The sequence below is a fragment of the Lissotriton vulgaris genome, chromosome 4_1, assembly GCF_964263255.1.
Source record: "Lissotriton vulgaris chromosome 4_1, aLisVul1.2, whole genome shotgun sequence".
Lineage (NCBI taxonomy): Eukaryota > Metazoa > Chordata > Amphibia > Caudata > Salamandridae > Lissotriton > Lissotriton vulgaris.
Genome location: NC_141691.1, coordinates 1,987,478,345 through 1,987,495,221, shown reverse-complemented (window position 1 = coordinate 1,987,495,221; position 16,877 = coordinate 1,987,478,345). Strand labels below are relative to the sequence as shown.

At 50.6% G+C, this 16,877-nt stretch overlaps 1 protein-coding gene across 1 annotated transcript in view; it reads right to left on the bottom strand.

Moving 5' to 3' along the window:
* Nucleotides 1–16,877, bottom strand: part of RHPN1 (rhophilin Rho GTPase binding protein 1) — a 362,986-nt gene that overhangs the window by 185,596 nt on the left and 160,513 nt on the right. Inside the window, exon 3 of the mRNA XM_086966302.1 lies at nucleotides 5,613–5,741. Within this exon, the coding sequence (XP_086822428.1) occupies nucleotides 5,613–5,741 (129 nt within the window). The remainder of the gene's footprint in view (nucleotides 1–5,612; nucleotides 5,742–16,877) is intronic.

Sequence of the window (16,877 nt, the reverse complement as noted above, 5' to 3'; positions counted from 1 at the left end):
GCCTTGAGGAGGTGGGACAGCAATTGAATCATAGGCAGAAATTTGCAGTTCTGTGGAAACCAGTCTCGTCTAGGTTAGAGCTGCGCCAACCCAGAGTCAGAAACCACATTGGTACTTCGTCTTCCAGTCTCGGTGTCGATATCTGGGAATCGGCGTGGATCATGGAGGGGAAGTCAGTACAGGAGTCAGGAGAGGCCCAGTGATAGGTTTGAAAAGTACAACTAGCGCCAAGGGCGAATCCATAGGCAGTACTCCAGATGGAGGGCCTCCCAGCTCCTTGGGGGTCACATGTGCACCAGAGGGAGTCAGAAGAAATTCAAAGAGTTGGAGATTGGCCTCTCGGAATTCTTTGATCTGCCTTGGTGTCACATACATCCCCAGAAACTCAGGTTGTGCCAGTACAAGTTGCAGGCTGGGCTCCGATGTAAAACTGACTTGGGAAGCGAGATCAAGAGGCAAGGTGTTCGATTTGGAGCGTGACGATCGGCCAGGGTTTTACTCCAATGACTACTAGACCAGGACAAACTCTTGGACATGGACCAGTCATGACGTGCAGTCTTGCACTGCTTGGCGACCTAGTTCCCCTAGCAGTCGCATATGGTCTTTGGGTTTATCAACCTGCAGTCACTGCAGGCCTTGGAGTCATGACACGACCCCAAGCGCCGCAAGCACACTTAATGGGGGATCTGTCATAGACATCTGCTTGAGATAGTTCTTAGAGTTTAAAACCTCTCATTTTGAGAGGTGAAATTTCACTTTAGCCAAAGGTGCAGCGCTACCCTACTGACATTTAAAGTTTGTGTAAGTTTCTAGTTTCACTTTCAATTTCGAAATAGTAGTCTTTTAGTACTTCACCGGATGCAGTAGTGCCTGTAGCATGCTTCTGGTCTCTCCTTCCTCTTCTGGGAGAGAAACACATACTGGCTAGGAGTGCAGCTCCACTCCAGATCCATTCTTGAACACAGAAGTTGTGGCGCTGCTTCCAGGGGATTGGCTGTCGGCAGACTCCAGCATCACTGATGGTCCTCTATGGTCACAGGCCTATTCTTGGCAGGGGCTGAATCTGGTGGGGTCAGAGTTCACAGGGCCATCATCAGAACTTCATAGGAAAGGTGGCTCCAACTCCTCTCTGCAGGGACACAGCAGCTTGGTCTGCTTTGGGGTGCACTGTTCATGACCACAGCAGCACAATCTGCTCAAGCACATTTCAACAGGGTCATGGTCCTTCAGAGATGCGCAGTCCATTACAGGCACACTTCAGGACAGTGCAAGGACACAGGCCATTGGAGGCAAGAATGACAAAACTCTATTTCAGGAGCATGTCTGTCGTTCTCCTTCTGAGAGGACTGACTCTGAGCTCTGGGATCAGCAGCTTCTTGCTTGTCCTGGTAATCAGCACGTCCTGCAGTGTTAGTTTACTTCTTTACTCTTAGGCAGGCCAGCTTATATGTGCTTCTGGACAGAGAGACTGCTCTACATTTCATATCAGCCCAACTCAGCCAACCCTCAGGATGCTTTGTGGAGCCACCCTTCCTTGGTCAAAGAGAACCTGGAAATGGAACAACAAGTGGGTCAGCAGCTCCGAGGTTTATACAGGTGAACCGGATAGAAAATGTTCATTTCCTGTCTGCACTTTCAGAACTGGTTTACTTAGATTCTCCTTTCATGTGTCCTTTTCATGCTGTCTTCCAGACTCCGCCTGTGTGTACAATGATGCTCCTCACAACAGGGTCATCTCCAACTTACAGCACCCACAACAGAGGCACAAAGAGGTGTGAGAATTCTGCAACCCACTATCACAGCCACATGATATGGAAGAGAGCCAGTAGTTTAGCCTCACCTAAGGGCCCTTCATTCTCGGAATAGCAGCGAATGTATTCCCACCCTGCACCCCCACCCTCTGCTAGACAGGAGAGCTCAGGAAGGCTCATCAGCAGTTCCTAGCAGCGAAAGGATCTCACCGAACTTCTACAGAGAAGCTGAAGCCTGTAGCATGTCGCTCGATCCCCACGTCAGTGTTTAGGGCTCCTCCCACCAGCTTCAGGGATGTCCGCAATACACCCAGTACACATGAACAGGGCATTGGGGCTTCCAAAATGGAACTCAAAGGCTTCCATAACACTAGTTCACTCATACAAACCGTATCTCTAGGCAGGTCATACACATAAACATTCATATAATTTTAGCACTTGGACCTGGGTTAGCGAGTAGCAGCTGAACTTCACATGAGCAGGCCTGCAGGACTCTACTCCTGCGAAAGGTTCGTTTAGAACTGAATTCACAAAACAAAGGACATACCCACCACCCCACGAGCTAGATTAGCGCGAGACTGGGGACAGAATCTAAAACCAGATTACCAGACTATTCACCACTGGGCACTCAGGACAGAGTAACACCATGCCCACCACTGTCCGCCATGCAGGGGACATGGCCGTTCCAACAACCAGAGGCAATTTCTGCCAACCTCCATTACAATCTCGACAGAAAGCGCCTGATCATGAATAACCACTGAAACACCACAGAACAAGAGGAAATACTAGAGCTGGAACGGGGCGAGAAAGTCTGGACGTTCCACAAGCATCTGGTTCTTCCAGAGCACTGTTGTGAGGGAGCACGTGGCGGGGTCATTGACCCGGGGCGCGCGGGAGGACCCTTCACACAGCAGCCAATCACAGACCCACGTCTGCTCTCTTAGGGTTCGGGGCTTATCCCAGAGTCTTAAGCAGCGCATGCTCACCACAAACACGAGGGGTGGGGGGTGGGGGAGCACACGGGCAGTTCATACTTACTCCTCGGCAGCAGACTCAGCCTCCTGAGAGCTAGAATTAGTGTGGAAAAGCAGTTACCACGCTTCCGCTAATGAGATTTACATTCGATGCAAATAACGAAAAAAAACAAACGGCGGCCCAATTATTTGTCCACAGAGAAGCAGGGTTCAAAGGGGTCATTTGTGAGAGATAAACAGCAACAAACAATGCGCGCTTTCTGCCCCTGCGAAGAGCGGCTCGCGCTAATCGGGGGTTCAGTCGTCTCTGTCGGGGGGAGCTTTACAGTGCAGTTATTAATCCGCCTTGTGTGGCAGCGAATCAATGCAGGGTGTGGGAACCAAATGTACGCTTCTCTGCATAGCCCGGGGATTAAAACCCAGAGGAATAACTGGAGGGCTTATACATGCATGTCAGAGCTTATTAACTTATAATATGTCAGGGAACAAATAGGGAAACTGGGAGCACAAATTCCAATATTATTTGTAAACCAAATATTCTTTAATTAAGGCATGCCGATCAGAAAGAAGAAGCACAGCAAAGGGCCCCAACAGGCGGAAAGTAAAGATTGGTTCCATGGAGCTGTATGATCAAAGGTGCTTCACGTCACCAGGTCAACGACAACCTTACAGCTCCATGTCACTGTAGACCCGACTGCTGCATGTGGGGTTACCACCTCCCTCCAGATTATTACATACTGAGTTTCCAGTCCTGGACTTTCGAGTACCATGTGACTGCATTCTGGGTCTTGTAGTCTGCTTCCTTTGAGCTGAACAGACTAACACACCTAAAAAGGTTGATTTGGAATTGAATAGCTCATGGTTGAAGACCGCGCAGAAGTGACCTAGAGTGAGGTGGTCACACCAGCTCCATGAGCCACACTTCCCATATCTGCATAATGCTCCATGGCATGAGGATACCATGGACCACACGGCTACATGTCAAAAGGACTTCATGGTCTATTCTGCTCTATGTCCCAAGGACACCATGAAATATACTGCTCCACGTCCTGGTGACATACAGCGGTACTATCAGCAGAGTCCAGCCTCAAAGTCTCCAGTCCTGAACATTACTTTAAACAAAAAAAAAAGTGCCCTAGGAGTGGTTATCGTGTTTTGCTTTTCATAAATCGGCCAAGGCTGAAATCAAAGTGTTGCGTGTGACACAAAACCTTTCAGTTACAATTATGCCCACTATATTGCCAGATGCATGAAGATAGACCCACAATAGTTAGTCAAACCCATTAAAAACGATAAGACAATCCAAGTGTACAATGAAAGTCAGGAAACCATATCCAATCAGAAAAGAACTCCTAAAACAGAAAGACACAGGAGGGAGAAAGGTTGTCTTCCTATTTTTTTTATCAAACATTGCTGTTCAAAGCAATAATAACGTGTGGCTTTAATCTTTGTCCATACTATTTCTACTCGACCATTCATTCTTTTAACTCCACTTTTTCTTGCACCCGCTTGGTGTATGCCGCAATCTTTAAACAGAAGGCACCTCTAAAAAACACAAACCTTCCATAGATCTCTGATTAAAAAAACTCCCCCATACTGCAACCAGTAGATGCAAAAAGCCTTATTTGTGCTTTTGAAAATGGTCACACTGGGGAATATGGCAAAGAGGGTCAGTCAACTCAATTTTTTGGTTGCTGCCTCCACAAAAGAGATTATAGCACAGAAACAATCTAACAAGTGGTCTTCTATACCCTTCATTTTGAAAGCAAAGTATTCTTATTAAAGGAGGCACCCCAGCATATTAAAAGATGTTGCACAGAATTATATAGATGACAAATACATGAAAGTGGTTTTAAACATGTGCTGGATTACATTAGAGGTAGGCAAGTGAATACAATACAAATGGGGAATTTAGATCTGATGGGGCCACAGAAACTCAGGTCATCCCAAAGGGAAGTCAAGAAGGCACTGTGGATTTTTCATTTTGCACACCGAATCCCCAAGCTCCCACTGACCTGTAAATCAATAGTAACGAAGCCTCTTTGCCAACAACTAAAACCCCTCGAAGCTTCTCTCTGGCATCTACACTGGCACTGCCAGTAGGTATGGATGCAGTTGTAAAATTAGCGAATTAACAGCTTAATCTCTTCAGGAAAATACAACTCAACCTACTGCAGGCAGACCTCAGAACAGTGATGCAGCGGCCCAGTCAGGGCTTATGGGTGCACAGATCAAGTCTTTCACCCCTTCTAGCAGTGCAGCTATGGCAGGCTGGATAATTTCTGCAGCCTGCAGGAGAGCTATTCTCTTCCGCTACAGGCAAGGATATTGTTTACTGGGCTAAACTGTACACAAAATGCAAAAGCGTCGGAAGCCTCATATTATTTAAGTTCCATGAAACCCCACATAGTACAAGGAGTTTTGGAGATGTCGATAATGAAAAGGTAGGAATAAAATCAATAATCTTCGGAAATGAGCCTACAAAAAAAATCAACTATGACACCCAAAGAAATAATATTGAGTTTGCATGCTTCACCACATTAAATAAAACAGGAGCTTGTGGCTTTGGCAATACGTGCTTATTATTTTAGTTTTTTATGGAAATTGAGGGGGATACTGGTGGGACATAAAACACAGCTGTGCTTGTCTACCAGTGGCACCACCATTGTTTCGAGTGATGTGTAAATTATCAGGATAAAAGGCCACATCCTGACTGTTGTTATCTCCGAGGCCCAGGCTCACTGCAATCAATCCCATATTTGCGTCACACACGCACTATCGGGTAGAGAGAGCAGGCTGGCGAGCTGCTGCCCTTTCCCTTATCACTGCCACAGCATCCCTGGCCTCTGCGGCTCCTGAACAATGGGTTCAGAGGAGGTCATCTCACCTGTCGTTCTGGTAAACATCCACAGAGCTGTTCAGCTCCTCCAGCTCTTCCTTCAGTAGCTGCAGGTTGGAGTTCACATAGCTGAGCTCTAAAGCCACTGTTTCTTTCACCTTGTGGTTGGTGGTAGCTCTGAAAATGAAAATTAAGACACGTTACAAACTGTGGCATCGTTCTTCTGCGTATGTTTAAGGTAACGGTGGTACATTTTCTTAATGGCTAAGGACGACAGAAAGTGCACAAAGAAAACTACCTGAGCCACAGTTTGTGCTGCAACCTGTGCCGGGGGAGGGGACCAGCGGTCAGGAACAACCCCTGGAGCCGGGACCAGTGATTGGAGCAGAGACCAGCACCTGCAACCAGGACCAACCCCTGGAGCCAACACCACTGCAAGGAGCAGAGACCAGCACCTGCAGCCTGGACCAACCCATGGAGCCAACACCACTGCAAGGAGCAGAAACCAGCACCTGCAGTCAGGGCCAACCCCTGGAGCCAGCACCACTGCAAGGAGCAGAGACCAGTACCTGCAACCTGGACCAACCCCTTGAGCCAGCACCACTGCAAGGAGCAGAGACCAGCACCTCCAGCCAGGACCAACCCCTGGAGCCGAAACCAGTGAATGAAGCTGAGACCAGCATCTGCAGCCATGACCAATCCCTGGAGCCGAAACCAGTGAATGAAGCTGAGACCAGCACCTGCAACCAGGACCAACCCCTGGAGCCAGCACCACTGCAAGGAGCAGAGACCAGCACCTCCAGCCAGGACCAACCCCTGGAGCCAGCAGCAGTGCAAGGAGCCGAGACCAGCACCTGCAGCCAGGACCAACCCCTGGAGCCAGCAGCAGTGCAAGGAGCAGAGACCAGCACCTGCAGCCAGGACCAACCCCTGGAGCCAGCACCACTGCAAGGAGCAGAGACCAGCACCTCCAGCCAGGACCAACCCCTGGAGCCAGCAGCAGTGCAAGGAGCAGAGACCAGCACCTGCAACCTGGACCAACCCCTGGAGCCAGCACCACTACAAGGAGCAGAGACCAGCACCTGCAGTCAGGACCAACCCCTGGAGCCAGCAACAGTGCAAGGAGCAGAGACCAGCACCTCCAGCCAGGACCAACCCATTGAGCCAGCAGCAGTGCAAGGAGCCGAGACCAGCACCTGCAGCCAGGACCAACCCCTGGAGCCAGCACCACTACAGGGAGCAGAGACCAGCACCTGCAGCCAGGACCAACCCCTGGAGCCAGCACCACTGCAAGGAGCAGGGACCAGCACCTGCAGCCAGGACCAACCCTTGGAGCCAGCACCAGTGCAAGGAGCAGGGACCAGCACCTGCAGCCAGGACCAACCCTTGGAGCCAGCACCACTGCAAGGAGCAGAGACCAGCACCTGCAGCCAGGACCAACCCTTGGAGCCAGCACCAGTGCAAGGAGCAGGGACCAGCACCTGAAGCCAGGACCAACCCCTGGAGCCAGCACCACTGCAAGGAGGAGCAGAGACCAGCACCTGCAATCAGGACCAACCCCTGGAGCCAGCACCACTGCAAGGAGCAGAGACCAGCACCTGCAGCCAGGACCAACCCCTGGAGCCAGCACCACTGCAAGGAGCAGAGACCAGCACCTGCAACCAGGACCAACCCCTGGAGCCAGCACCACTGCAAGGAGCAGAGACCAGCACCTCCAGCCAGGACCTACCCCTGGAGCCAGCAGCAGTGCAAGGAGCAGAGACCAGCACCTGCAGTCAGGACCAAACCCTGGAGCCAGCACCACTGCAAGGAGCAGAGACCAGCACCTGCAGTCAGGACCAACCCCTGGAGCCAGCACCACTGCAAGGAGCAGAGACCAGCACCTGCAGCAAGGACCAACCCCTGGAGCCAGGACCAGTGATTGGAGCATAGACCAGCACCTGCAGTCCGCACCAACGGCTAGAGCCAGCACCAGTGCAAGGAGCATAGACCAGCACCTGCAGTCAGGACCAACCCCTGGAGCCAGCACCACGGCAAGGAGCAGAGACCAGCACCTGCAGCCAGGACCAACCCCTGGAGCCAGCACCACTGCAAGGAGCAGAGACCAGTACCTCCAGCCAGGACCAACCCCTGGAGCCGGGACCAGTGATTGGAGCATAGACCAGCACCTCCAGCCAGGACCAACCCTTGGAGCCAGCACCAGTGCAAGGAGCAGGGACCAGCACCTGAAGCCAGGACCAACCCCTGGAGCCAGCACCACTGCAAGGAGGAGCAGAGACCAGCACCTGCAATCAGGACCAACCCCTGGAGCCAGCACCACTGCAAGGAGCAGAGACCAGCACCTGCAGCCAGGACCAACCCCTGGAGCCAGCACCACTGCAAGGAGCAGAGACCAGCACCTGCAACCAGGACCAACCCCTGGAGCCAGCACCACTGCAAGGAGCAGAGACCAGCACCTCCAGCCAGGACCTACCCCTGGAGCCAGCAGCAGTGCAAGGAGCAGAGACCAGCACCTGCAGTCAGGACCAAACCCTGGAGCCAGCACCACTGCAAGGAGCAGAGACCAGCACCTGCAGTCAGGACCAACCCCTGGAGCCAGCACCACTGCAAGGAGCAGAGACCAGCACCTGCAGCAAGGACCAACCCCTGGAGCCAGGACCAGTGATTGGAGCATAGACCAGCACCTGCAGTCCGCACCAACGGCTAGAGCCAGCACCAGTGCAAGGAGCATAGACCAGCACCTGCAGTCAGGACCAACCCCTGGAGCCAGCACCACTGCAAGGAGCAGAGACCAGCACCTGCAGCCAGGACCAACCCCTGGAGCCAGAACCACTGCAAGGAGCAGAGACCAGCACCTCCAGCCAGGACCAACCCCTGGAGCCGGGACCAGTGATTGGAGCATAGACCAGCACCTCCAGCCAGGACCAACCCCTGGAGCCAGCAGCAGTGCAAGGAGCAGAGACCAGCACCTGCAGTCAGGACCAACCCCTGGAGCCAGCAGCAGTGCAAGGAGCAGAGACCAGCACCTGCAGTCAGGACCAACCCCTGGAGCCAGCACCACTGCAAGGAGCAGAGATGAGCACCTGCAGTCAGGACCAACCCCTGGAGCCAGCACACCTGCAAGGAGCAGAGACCAGCACCTGCAGCCAGGACCAACCCCTGGAGCCGGGACCAGTGATTGGAGCATAGAAGCGCACCTGCAGTCAGCACCAACGGCTGGAGCTAGCACCAGTGCAAGGCGCATAGACCAGCACCTGCTGTCAGGACCAACCCCTGGAGCCAGCACCACTGCAAGGAGCAGAGACCAGCACCTGCAGCCAGGACCAACCCCTGGAGCCAGCACCACTGCGAGGAGCAGACACCAGCACCTCCTGCCAGGACCAACCCCTGCAGCCAGGACCAACCACTGGAGCCAGGACCAGTGCAAGGAGCAGAGACCAGCACCTCCAGCCAGCACCAACCCCTGGAGCCGGGACCAGTGATTGGAGCCGAGACCAGCACCTGCAGCCAGGACCAACCCCTGGAGCCGGGACCAGTGATTGGAGCCGAGACCAGCACCTGCAGCCAGGACCAACCCCTGGAGCCAGAACCAGTGCAAGGAGCAGAGACCAGCACCTGCAGTCAGGACCAACCGCTGGAGCCAGCACCACTGCAAGGAGCAGAGACCAGCACCTGCAGTCAGGACAAACCCCTGGAGCCAGCACCACTGCAAGGAGCAGAGACCAGCACCTGCAGCCAGGACCAACCCCTGGAGCCAGGACCAGTGATTGGAGCATAGACCAGCACCTGCAGCCAGGACCAACCCCTGGAGCCAGCACCAGTGCAAGGAGCAGAGACCAGCACCTGCAGCCAGGACCAACCCCTGGAGCCAGCACCACTGCAAGGAGCAGAGACCAGCACCTGCAGTCAGGACCAACCCCTGGAGCCAGCAACAGTGCAAGGAGCAGAGACCAGTACCTGAAACCAGGAACAACCCCTGGAGCCAGCACCAGTGCAAGGAGCAGAGACCAGCACCTGCAGCCAGGACCAACCCCTGAAGCCAGCTCCACTGCAAAGAGCAGAGACCAGCACCTGCAGTCAGGACCAACCCCTGGAGCCGGGACCAGTGATTGGAGCCGAGACCAGCACCTGCAGCCAGGACCAACCCCTGGAGCCGGGACCAGTGATTGCAGCTGAGACCAGCACCTGCAGCCAGGACCAACCCCTGGAGCCAGGACCAGTGCAAGGGGCAGAGACTAGCACCTCCAGCCAGGATCAACCCCTGGAGCCAGGGCCAGTGCAAGGAGCAGAGACCAGCACCTCTAGCCAGGACCAACCCCTGGAGCCAGCACCAGTGCAAGGAGCAGAGACCAGCACCTGCAGTCAGGACCAACCCCTGGAGCCGGAATCCAGTGATTGGAGCGGAGACCAGCACCTGCAGCCAGGACCAACCCCTGGAGCCAGGACCAGTGCAAGGAGCAGAGACTAGCACCTGCAGCCAGGATCAACCCCTGGAGCCAGGACCAGTGCAAGGAGCAGAGACCAGCACCTCTAGCCAGGACCAACCCCTGGAGCCAGCACCAGTGCAAGGAGCAGAGACCAGCACCTGCAGTCAGGACCAACCACTGGAGCCGGGACCAGTGATTGGAGCTTAGACCAGCACCTGCAACCAGGACCAACCCCTGGAGCCAGCACCACTGCAAGGAGCAGAGACCAGCACCTGCAGCCAGGACTAACCCCTGGAGCCAGCACTACTGCAAGGAGCAGAGACCAGCACCTGCAGCCAGGACCAACCCCTGGAGCCAGCACCACTGCAAGGAGCCGAGACCAGCACCTGCAAACAGGACCAACACCTGGAGCCAGCACCACTGCAAGGAGCAGAGACCAGCACCTGCAGCCAGGACCAACCCCTGGAGCCGGGACCAGTGATTGGAGCTGAGACCAGCACCTGCAGCCAGGACCAACCCCTGGAGCCGGGACCAGTGATTGGAGCAGAGACCAGCACCTGCAGCCAGGACCAACCCCTGGTGCCGGACCAGTGATTGGAGCTGAGATCAGCACCTGCAGTCAGGACCAACCCCTGGAGCCGGGACCATTGATTGGAGCTGAGACCAGGGGGTGAAGCTTAGACCAGCACCTACAACTGGCGACCAGTACCTGGGGGCAAGGACCAGCACCAACTGCAGTCAGGACCAACCCCTAGAACCAGCACCAGTGCTTGGAGCAGAGACCAGTGCGTGGAGCTGAAACCAGCACCTATAACTGGCAATCAGCACCTGAGGCAAGAACCAGAAGCAACTGCAGTCAGGACCAACCCCTGGAGCCGGGACCAGAGATTGGAGCCGGGACCAGCACCAGCGGCCATGACATGAGAGCCTGGAAAGGAAGCAAGGTGTTTTTTGTGGAGAACTTGATGGGCTAGCCAGAAAACAGGCATAAACATAGATGATACATCGCAGCCCGGCCCACCAAATAAGCTGGGTGCTGCCCTGTGTACCCCATATTCAGGCACATAACTGAGTGTAACACCATATAGGGCACTGTAGCTAGAAGTCTGGTAGAGTTCAAAGAGGTTAGAAACATGCTCCAAGACTGTACACTACCATTAGTAAAGTTTACGTGAATTCCCTAATAATCCCTTCAGGGAAAAAAGATCTTTTAGGCGAAACGTTTGAGTGACATCACAGGTTTGGCTTCCAAATAGATGGATACCAGGAGGACAACAAAGATGACTCAACGGTAACACTGCCCATGGAGATCTAGCACCTGGAGAGCGGCCATAGAGTGAGCCATCCCACATTAAAACCCACAGAAAGGTGCTGAGGATCCATAAGATTGTTTACATATTCGTGCAATGTGAAGCAAAAGTAGCCACTGATAGGAAGGAAAGATGAAGGAACTTAATGTTAGCTGGCACCAAGAAGGAACTTTTGAATTGGAGCAGTGACAGGGGCATGCTTCTGTTTTGGAACTTTAGGAGGAGTGGTGGATGTAGGTTCCCCTGTTTGCAGACAGGTCTGTTTTGGGGATTATGTTGCAGTTCACGCTGCTATGTTTGGTGACCAACACATCATAGTAGTTTGCACACATGATGGAAAGCCCTATCACAAGAAATGAGCAGATGCAGTTTCGCAAACAGGCATGGTACATTAATGGCCTGACAATAAATACATTCAAGCATAGGGTGGTACTGAAAAAAGCCCCCAAACTGAAGTACAGTAACTGCACATTTCTGAGTAGTTCTTGATTCAACAGTGTATTAAAGGAGGGGTTTTCCATGGGACCCAGGGAGATGTGAACATTCTCCCACAAATGGTTTCCATTTTAAATACACCACACAGACTTGGATAGTTTTGGTAGGGCGGCGGGGGGAGACCTTCCTGTATACCACACCTACTTTGGTTGGCGATCATTTGTGGGAACTTCACATGCCCATCACTTTCTGACAGATATAACTAGCATACCAAACATCCTCACTGGGGTTACTCTATGTCCAGGGGACTTTCGGCCAAGGAGAACATCAATACCTATTCTACTTGAAGCCACAGTGAACTAAAGATCGATCAACAAGACCATGCACAAGTGCACATACACTAGATACTAGCAGCATGTTGGGAGCTGGCATGTGGAACTAATTAATCCAGGAGATATCCTGCTCCCATTTAGATTAGTTCCTTATGCCAGCTTCTGACATGGCACTGGTATCTAGTGAAAAGATACTTGCCTGCGGTCTCTCAAATCTGTTTCCTGTTGAGTGGTAGGTAGTCTAGGTGTCCAAGCGACCTCTAGATTTGGTGGTTTAAAGCATGGTGGCTTCAGGGCAACAGGTTTGTTGACATTATAAGGAAGGTAACGGAACAATATTTTCAATAAACTTCTTGCTCTGTGGAATCACACCGGACTCTGTGGGAAGTCTTCCAACTTGTTTTGAGGGGCAAGACTATGGCATACGTTCCCAGGGTTGCCAAAAGCTGGAAGAATTGCACGGCAGACTTGGAGACCCAAGTGTTAGAAAATGGTAATGGGAACAGGTTGAGGGTCATGGAACGGAACAGGTTAGTTTTGCAGTAGAGGGTACTAGTTAAGGTCTGAGTGTATTGTACAGCATCCCGAAGGAGCATCTACAAATGTAGGAATCAGGACGGAAAGGTATTGTATAGGGTCGACAGGTGGGAGGAGATGATGAGATTGATCGGTAATTTTGAAAATCCCTCCGTTATACCTCTGCCTAGGGTGGGAACACATTACCCCTTAAGCTTCAAAGGACCTCAAATCATTCAGTTGCCCAAAAGCCAATCAAAACATGGCTCTTTCCCTTCCCAAACCTCTGGATTTCACCAGGTTTTCCCCAGTGGTAGGATACACTTGTGGGTAATTGTTGGATTATATAAATGCTGAGAATTACTAAAACGAGAACAGAATTGATGGCCTGGCACTCAAGTAGTGCCAAACCTAGATCAATGTTCTAACTACTCCAGCTTCTGCAAAAATTGGCCCAAATCACTTATGTTTCCATGCATCGTGGTGGACTACACTAGAGTGGTGAAGCAGCAGCATAAATTCTTTAGGAAAGTAAGTAAGTAAGTAAGTAAGTAAGTAAAGCTTTATTTCGATATAGAAACATATCATAAAAGCAGAACATCACAGCATAAAGACGATAATCAAAACAGAGCAACTTACAATTCATTTTACCATTAAAAACATCTCATCATTTACACGAGAAAAGCATAAAATTAATAAGAATGAAAGGGGACACTTTATTGGATCATCAGTTGTTTAGCAGTTCTTATGCGCCAAGCCCAGCCTAGGAATTTTGCCAAACAAATGGCAAAAAAGGGTCTTGCATCTGAGAGCAGTATTCTTATAGCTTTCAGATGTGAGCGAGTTCTCAAGCTCCTACAAAGAGGCTTCAACCACCTCCGTCTAGGGACCATATAGACTCGACACTCAAATAAAAAGTGTGCGACAGATTCGATTTTTAGCTCACAGAATGGGCAGTAGGGTACAGTTTGCAGGGGTGGTTTCCAGGTAGAGGTAAACTGACATAAAGGTAAGACCCCAACCCTGAATTTAAAGTATAATGCCCTATCATGTGAACTATGGATCAGGTCCAAATATGGTTCCCTGGAGGGGATATCTTTAACCATCAAGAAATTGGCAACAGTTTTTGGATGATTTGATTTACCTAGTCTCTCGTTATCCACCCATGTCCAATAAGCCTTCTTCAGTTCTTGTTTAGGAGGTGCTGTTTTATTTTCCCACGCAGCTCCTAGACCCAGCATGTACAGAACCCTCTTAAACTCTTTAGGAAAGTAAAAAAGAAGATGCACACAATAAACTTGATCTTACAACCAGCAAGGCTGGTCTAAATCCTACTGGGGGCATGGGGCAAGTTGGTGTGGTGAGGTACAGGGAATTGGTCTCACACCGGCACACCTCCCAAATCACTGGGTGTGGGTCAGGAGAAAGGGACAGAAGAATTAATAAACAAACAAAAAAAGTATCACTCATACGGAACATGATCTCAGGATGGAGACGTGCAATGGCTCCAGCATTCAGCACCATAAGGTGGTACATCGAAGGCCGATTTTCTCTTCATATCACAGTACCTCTGTTTAAAATCATGTCCCGACCTAAATTGCTATTTCAATTTCATTGCTAACCTTTCAGGGCCATATGGGTATTTCTTAAGCAGACTACTGCCCACATTCGTTTTTTTTTCTGGCCTTGAGCTTAGAAGGCCAAATGTTGCAATTTGATGTCTAATAGAAGGCTGGCAGGTCATGGGAAACAGTTGTGTATTAATAGGCTACTCACCTCATTGCATTCAGCAACGGGCATTTTGGTATCAACCCTGATTCCACGACTTGTTTGGGATTGTGAGCTCCTGGCGGCACTGTTCCGTGCCATGTTCTGTATGAAGCACGGATACAGGCTGCTCTCCCACATGCAACATGAACTGTTTCATCAGTGGCAGAATTCTCTAAAGGCAATGGGATGGTATGGCCATTTCAGGAAAGGAGAGGGCTTGGCGGCTTAGCGAGGTGGCAAACCTGCACGTTTCGTGGGATGGACCATAATTTAAATTTCTGAAGTGGGTGATGTCATGAGTCTCAGAAGAGGATGATGTCCTATTTATACATACAGCAGCTGTATAAGACGCATAAGTCTGTCATTCAGGTAACCACCAGTTATGTTAAGTTACTGGAATTTTTAAAGCGCTCTGTTACCATGAGTTGTCCTGGCGCTGTATGCTACCAACTGATAGAACATCTGTGACTGTTAGCGGAGATGACAATTTAAGTAAATAGCCATGTTTTTAATCCTTTCCTAATAGGGAGAAGCTCTGTTGAGTTTCTAAGAAGGAAAGGCAGGCTATTCCAAACCTTGGTGGCGCAGTGACGAAAGCTCCTACCACCCCAGCTAGTTTTGTTATAACGGGGGAGGATTGCTTGTTTGGCTTGCATGGAGTGCAGAGTTCTTCCAGGAACATACCACTGTATTGAGTGTCTCAAGAAGTCAGGACCAATGCCATTAAGGGCCTTAAAAACTATACGCAAGGCCTTAAACTGAATCCGTAGCTCAACAGGGAGCCAATTAAGAGTTCTGAGTCCCGACCTCACAGAGACAAACCTGGGTGTACCTGTAAGCATCCTGGCTGCTGCATTCTGCACGATCTGGAGTCTGACCAAATGTCTCTTCTGGATGTTGATATAGAGACTATTGCAGTAATCCAGTCGTGACAGAATGAGCGCTGTGACTGCTGTCTTCAGGCTGTCTTCCGGGAGGAGAAATTTGATTTTTCTCAGAAATCTAAGAATAAAGTAGCAGGATGAAACTACCCTGCTAATTTGATCACCGAAGGAAAGGTTCGAATCAAGGATCACTCCCAGATTTTTCGCATTTTCCAAAGGGATTAGAGGCATGCCCATTGTATTTGGCCACCAATCAGGTGTCCAGAGGTTGGTGTCCTTCCCGAATACAATCACCTCGGTTTTTCCTTCATTAAGTTTAAGGCAGTTTGATGCCATCCAGGCTGAAATCACCTGCATACAGTTATGACATTTAGAGCCAGCATCAGTCTCTGACCCTTTTTGAATAGACAACACAATTAGCGTGTCGTCGGCGTAAGAGGTTAGCTGAAATCCAAAAGATCTTATCAAAACTTCCAGCGGAGCAACATATACCTAAATAATGTAGGACTGAGCGAGGATCCTTGCGGCACTCCGCAAGGGAGAGAGAAGATCTATCTCTGCCAAGGTCCACAGTTTGTATTCTACTGGTCAGGAAAGATTTCAGGAGATCCCAGGCCTTGCCTTGGACTCCGACCGCTGATGAACGGTCCATCAGAACTTCATGATGGACTGTATCAAATGCGTCCGAAAGGTCCAGCATGATGAGTATGGCGGCACTGATCTAAGGCCTCTCTGATCTCGTCAATAGATTTAATTAGTGCCAACTCAGTGTTATGTTCAGCACGAAATCAAAACTGTGTGGTGTAACAAAGAGTTGGTATGAAGGAACAGGCTAAGTTGGTCATTCATAGCCAGTGTCACTCATTATCAGTGCAACAAAGATACACTAAACGATTTCAGCTCTTTTGCAGACAAAACTATGACAGTAGAACCACTACACAAAAAAACAAAATCCACTGATACCGTACTCTGGTCATGAACATGCCAGATGCATTCAGGAAATTTAGGGAGATATGGATGTCTGACATTGGTTAACTTAATTATACTGACTAGAGTGATACACATGATGCAGAGAGAAACAGCAGAATTGCCACAAATCAGGTTGATACATTTCAAATAGCTGCACAGAGTTAACTAAAAGGAGTGACTCGGGCACGGGGGGAGGGGGGAATGAGGATACTTCATACCCATTTGCTTGTTGATGCCTTACAGTGAGGGGGGTGGAGGGGTCTGTCTTTATTCACTGTCTGTGTCTCCCATGTGAGCGAGGTGTTGGTGGCCAAAACTCCCATCTAGAGTCCTAGAATAGCATCTAGTTCCCACTCCAAAAATTGCTTTTTTGATTGTATTGGGAGACTTCGAGGCCACCACAAATAAGGACAATGTACAGAAAGAAGACCGAGATAATGAGAGCCCGGTGCAGGAAATAGATCAGTGTATGTTAATAGAAAAGTCTCTCTATGACGCAAGAGGCTGTCCTGCCAAGCATGGCTTGGAGACATTATTTCCACATAGAGTAGGCTGGTTTGTCCAGCAGTGATTGGGACTATGGGGTGGTGTTTAGGGAGTACTGCAGCAGATGCTAATCTGTGTATTGTTGGCCATCTTTCTTGTAGGTGGTGCTTGTGTCATTTAATTT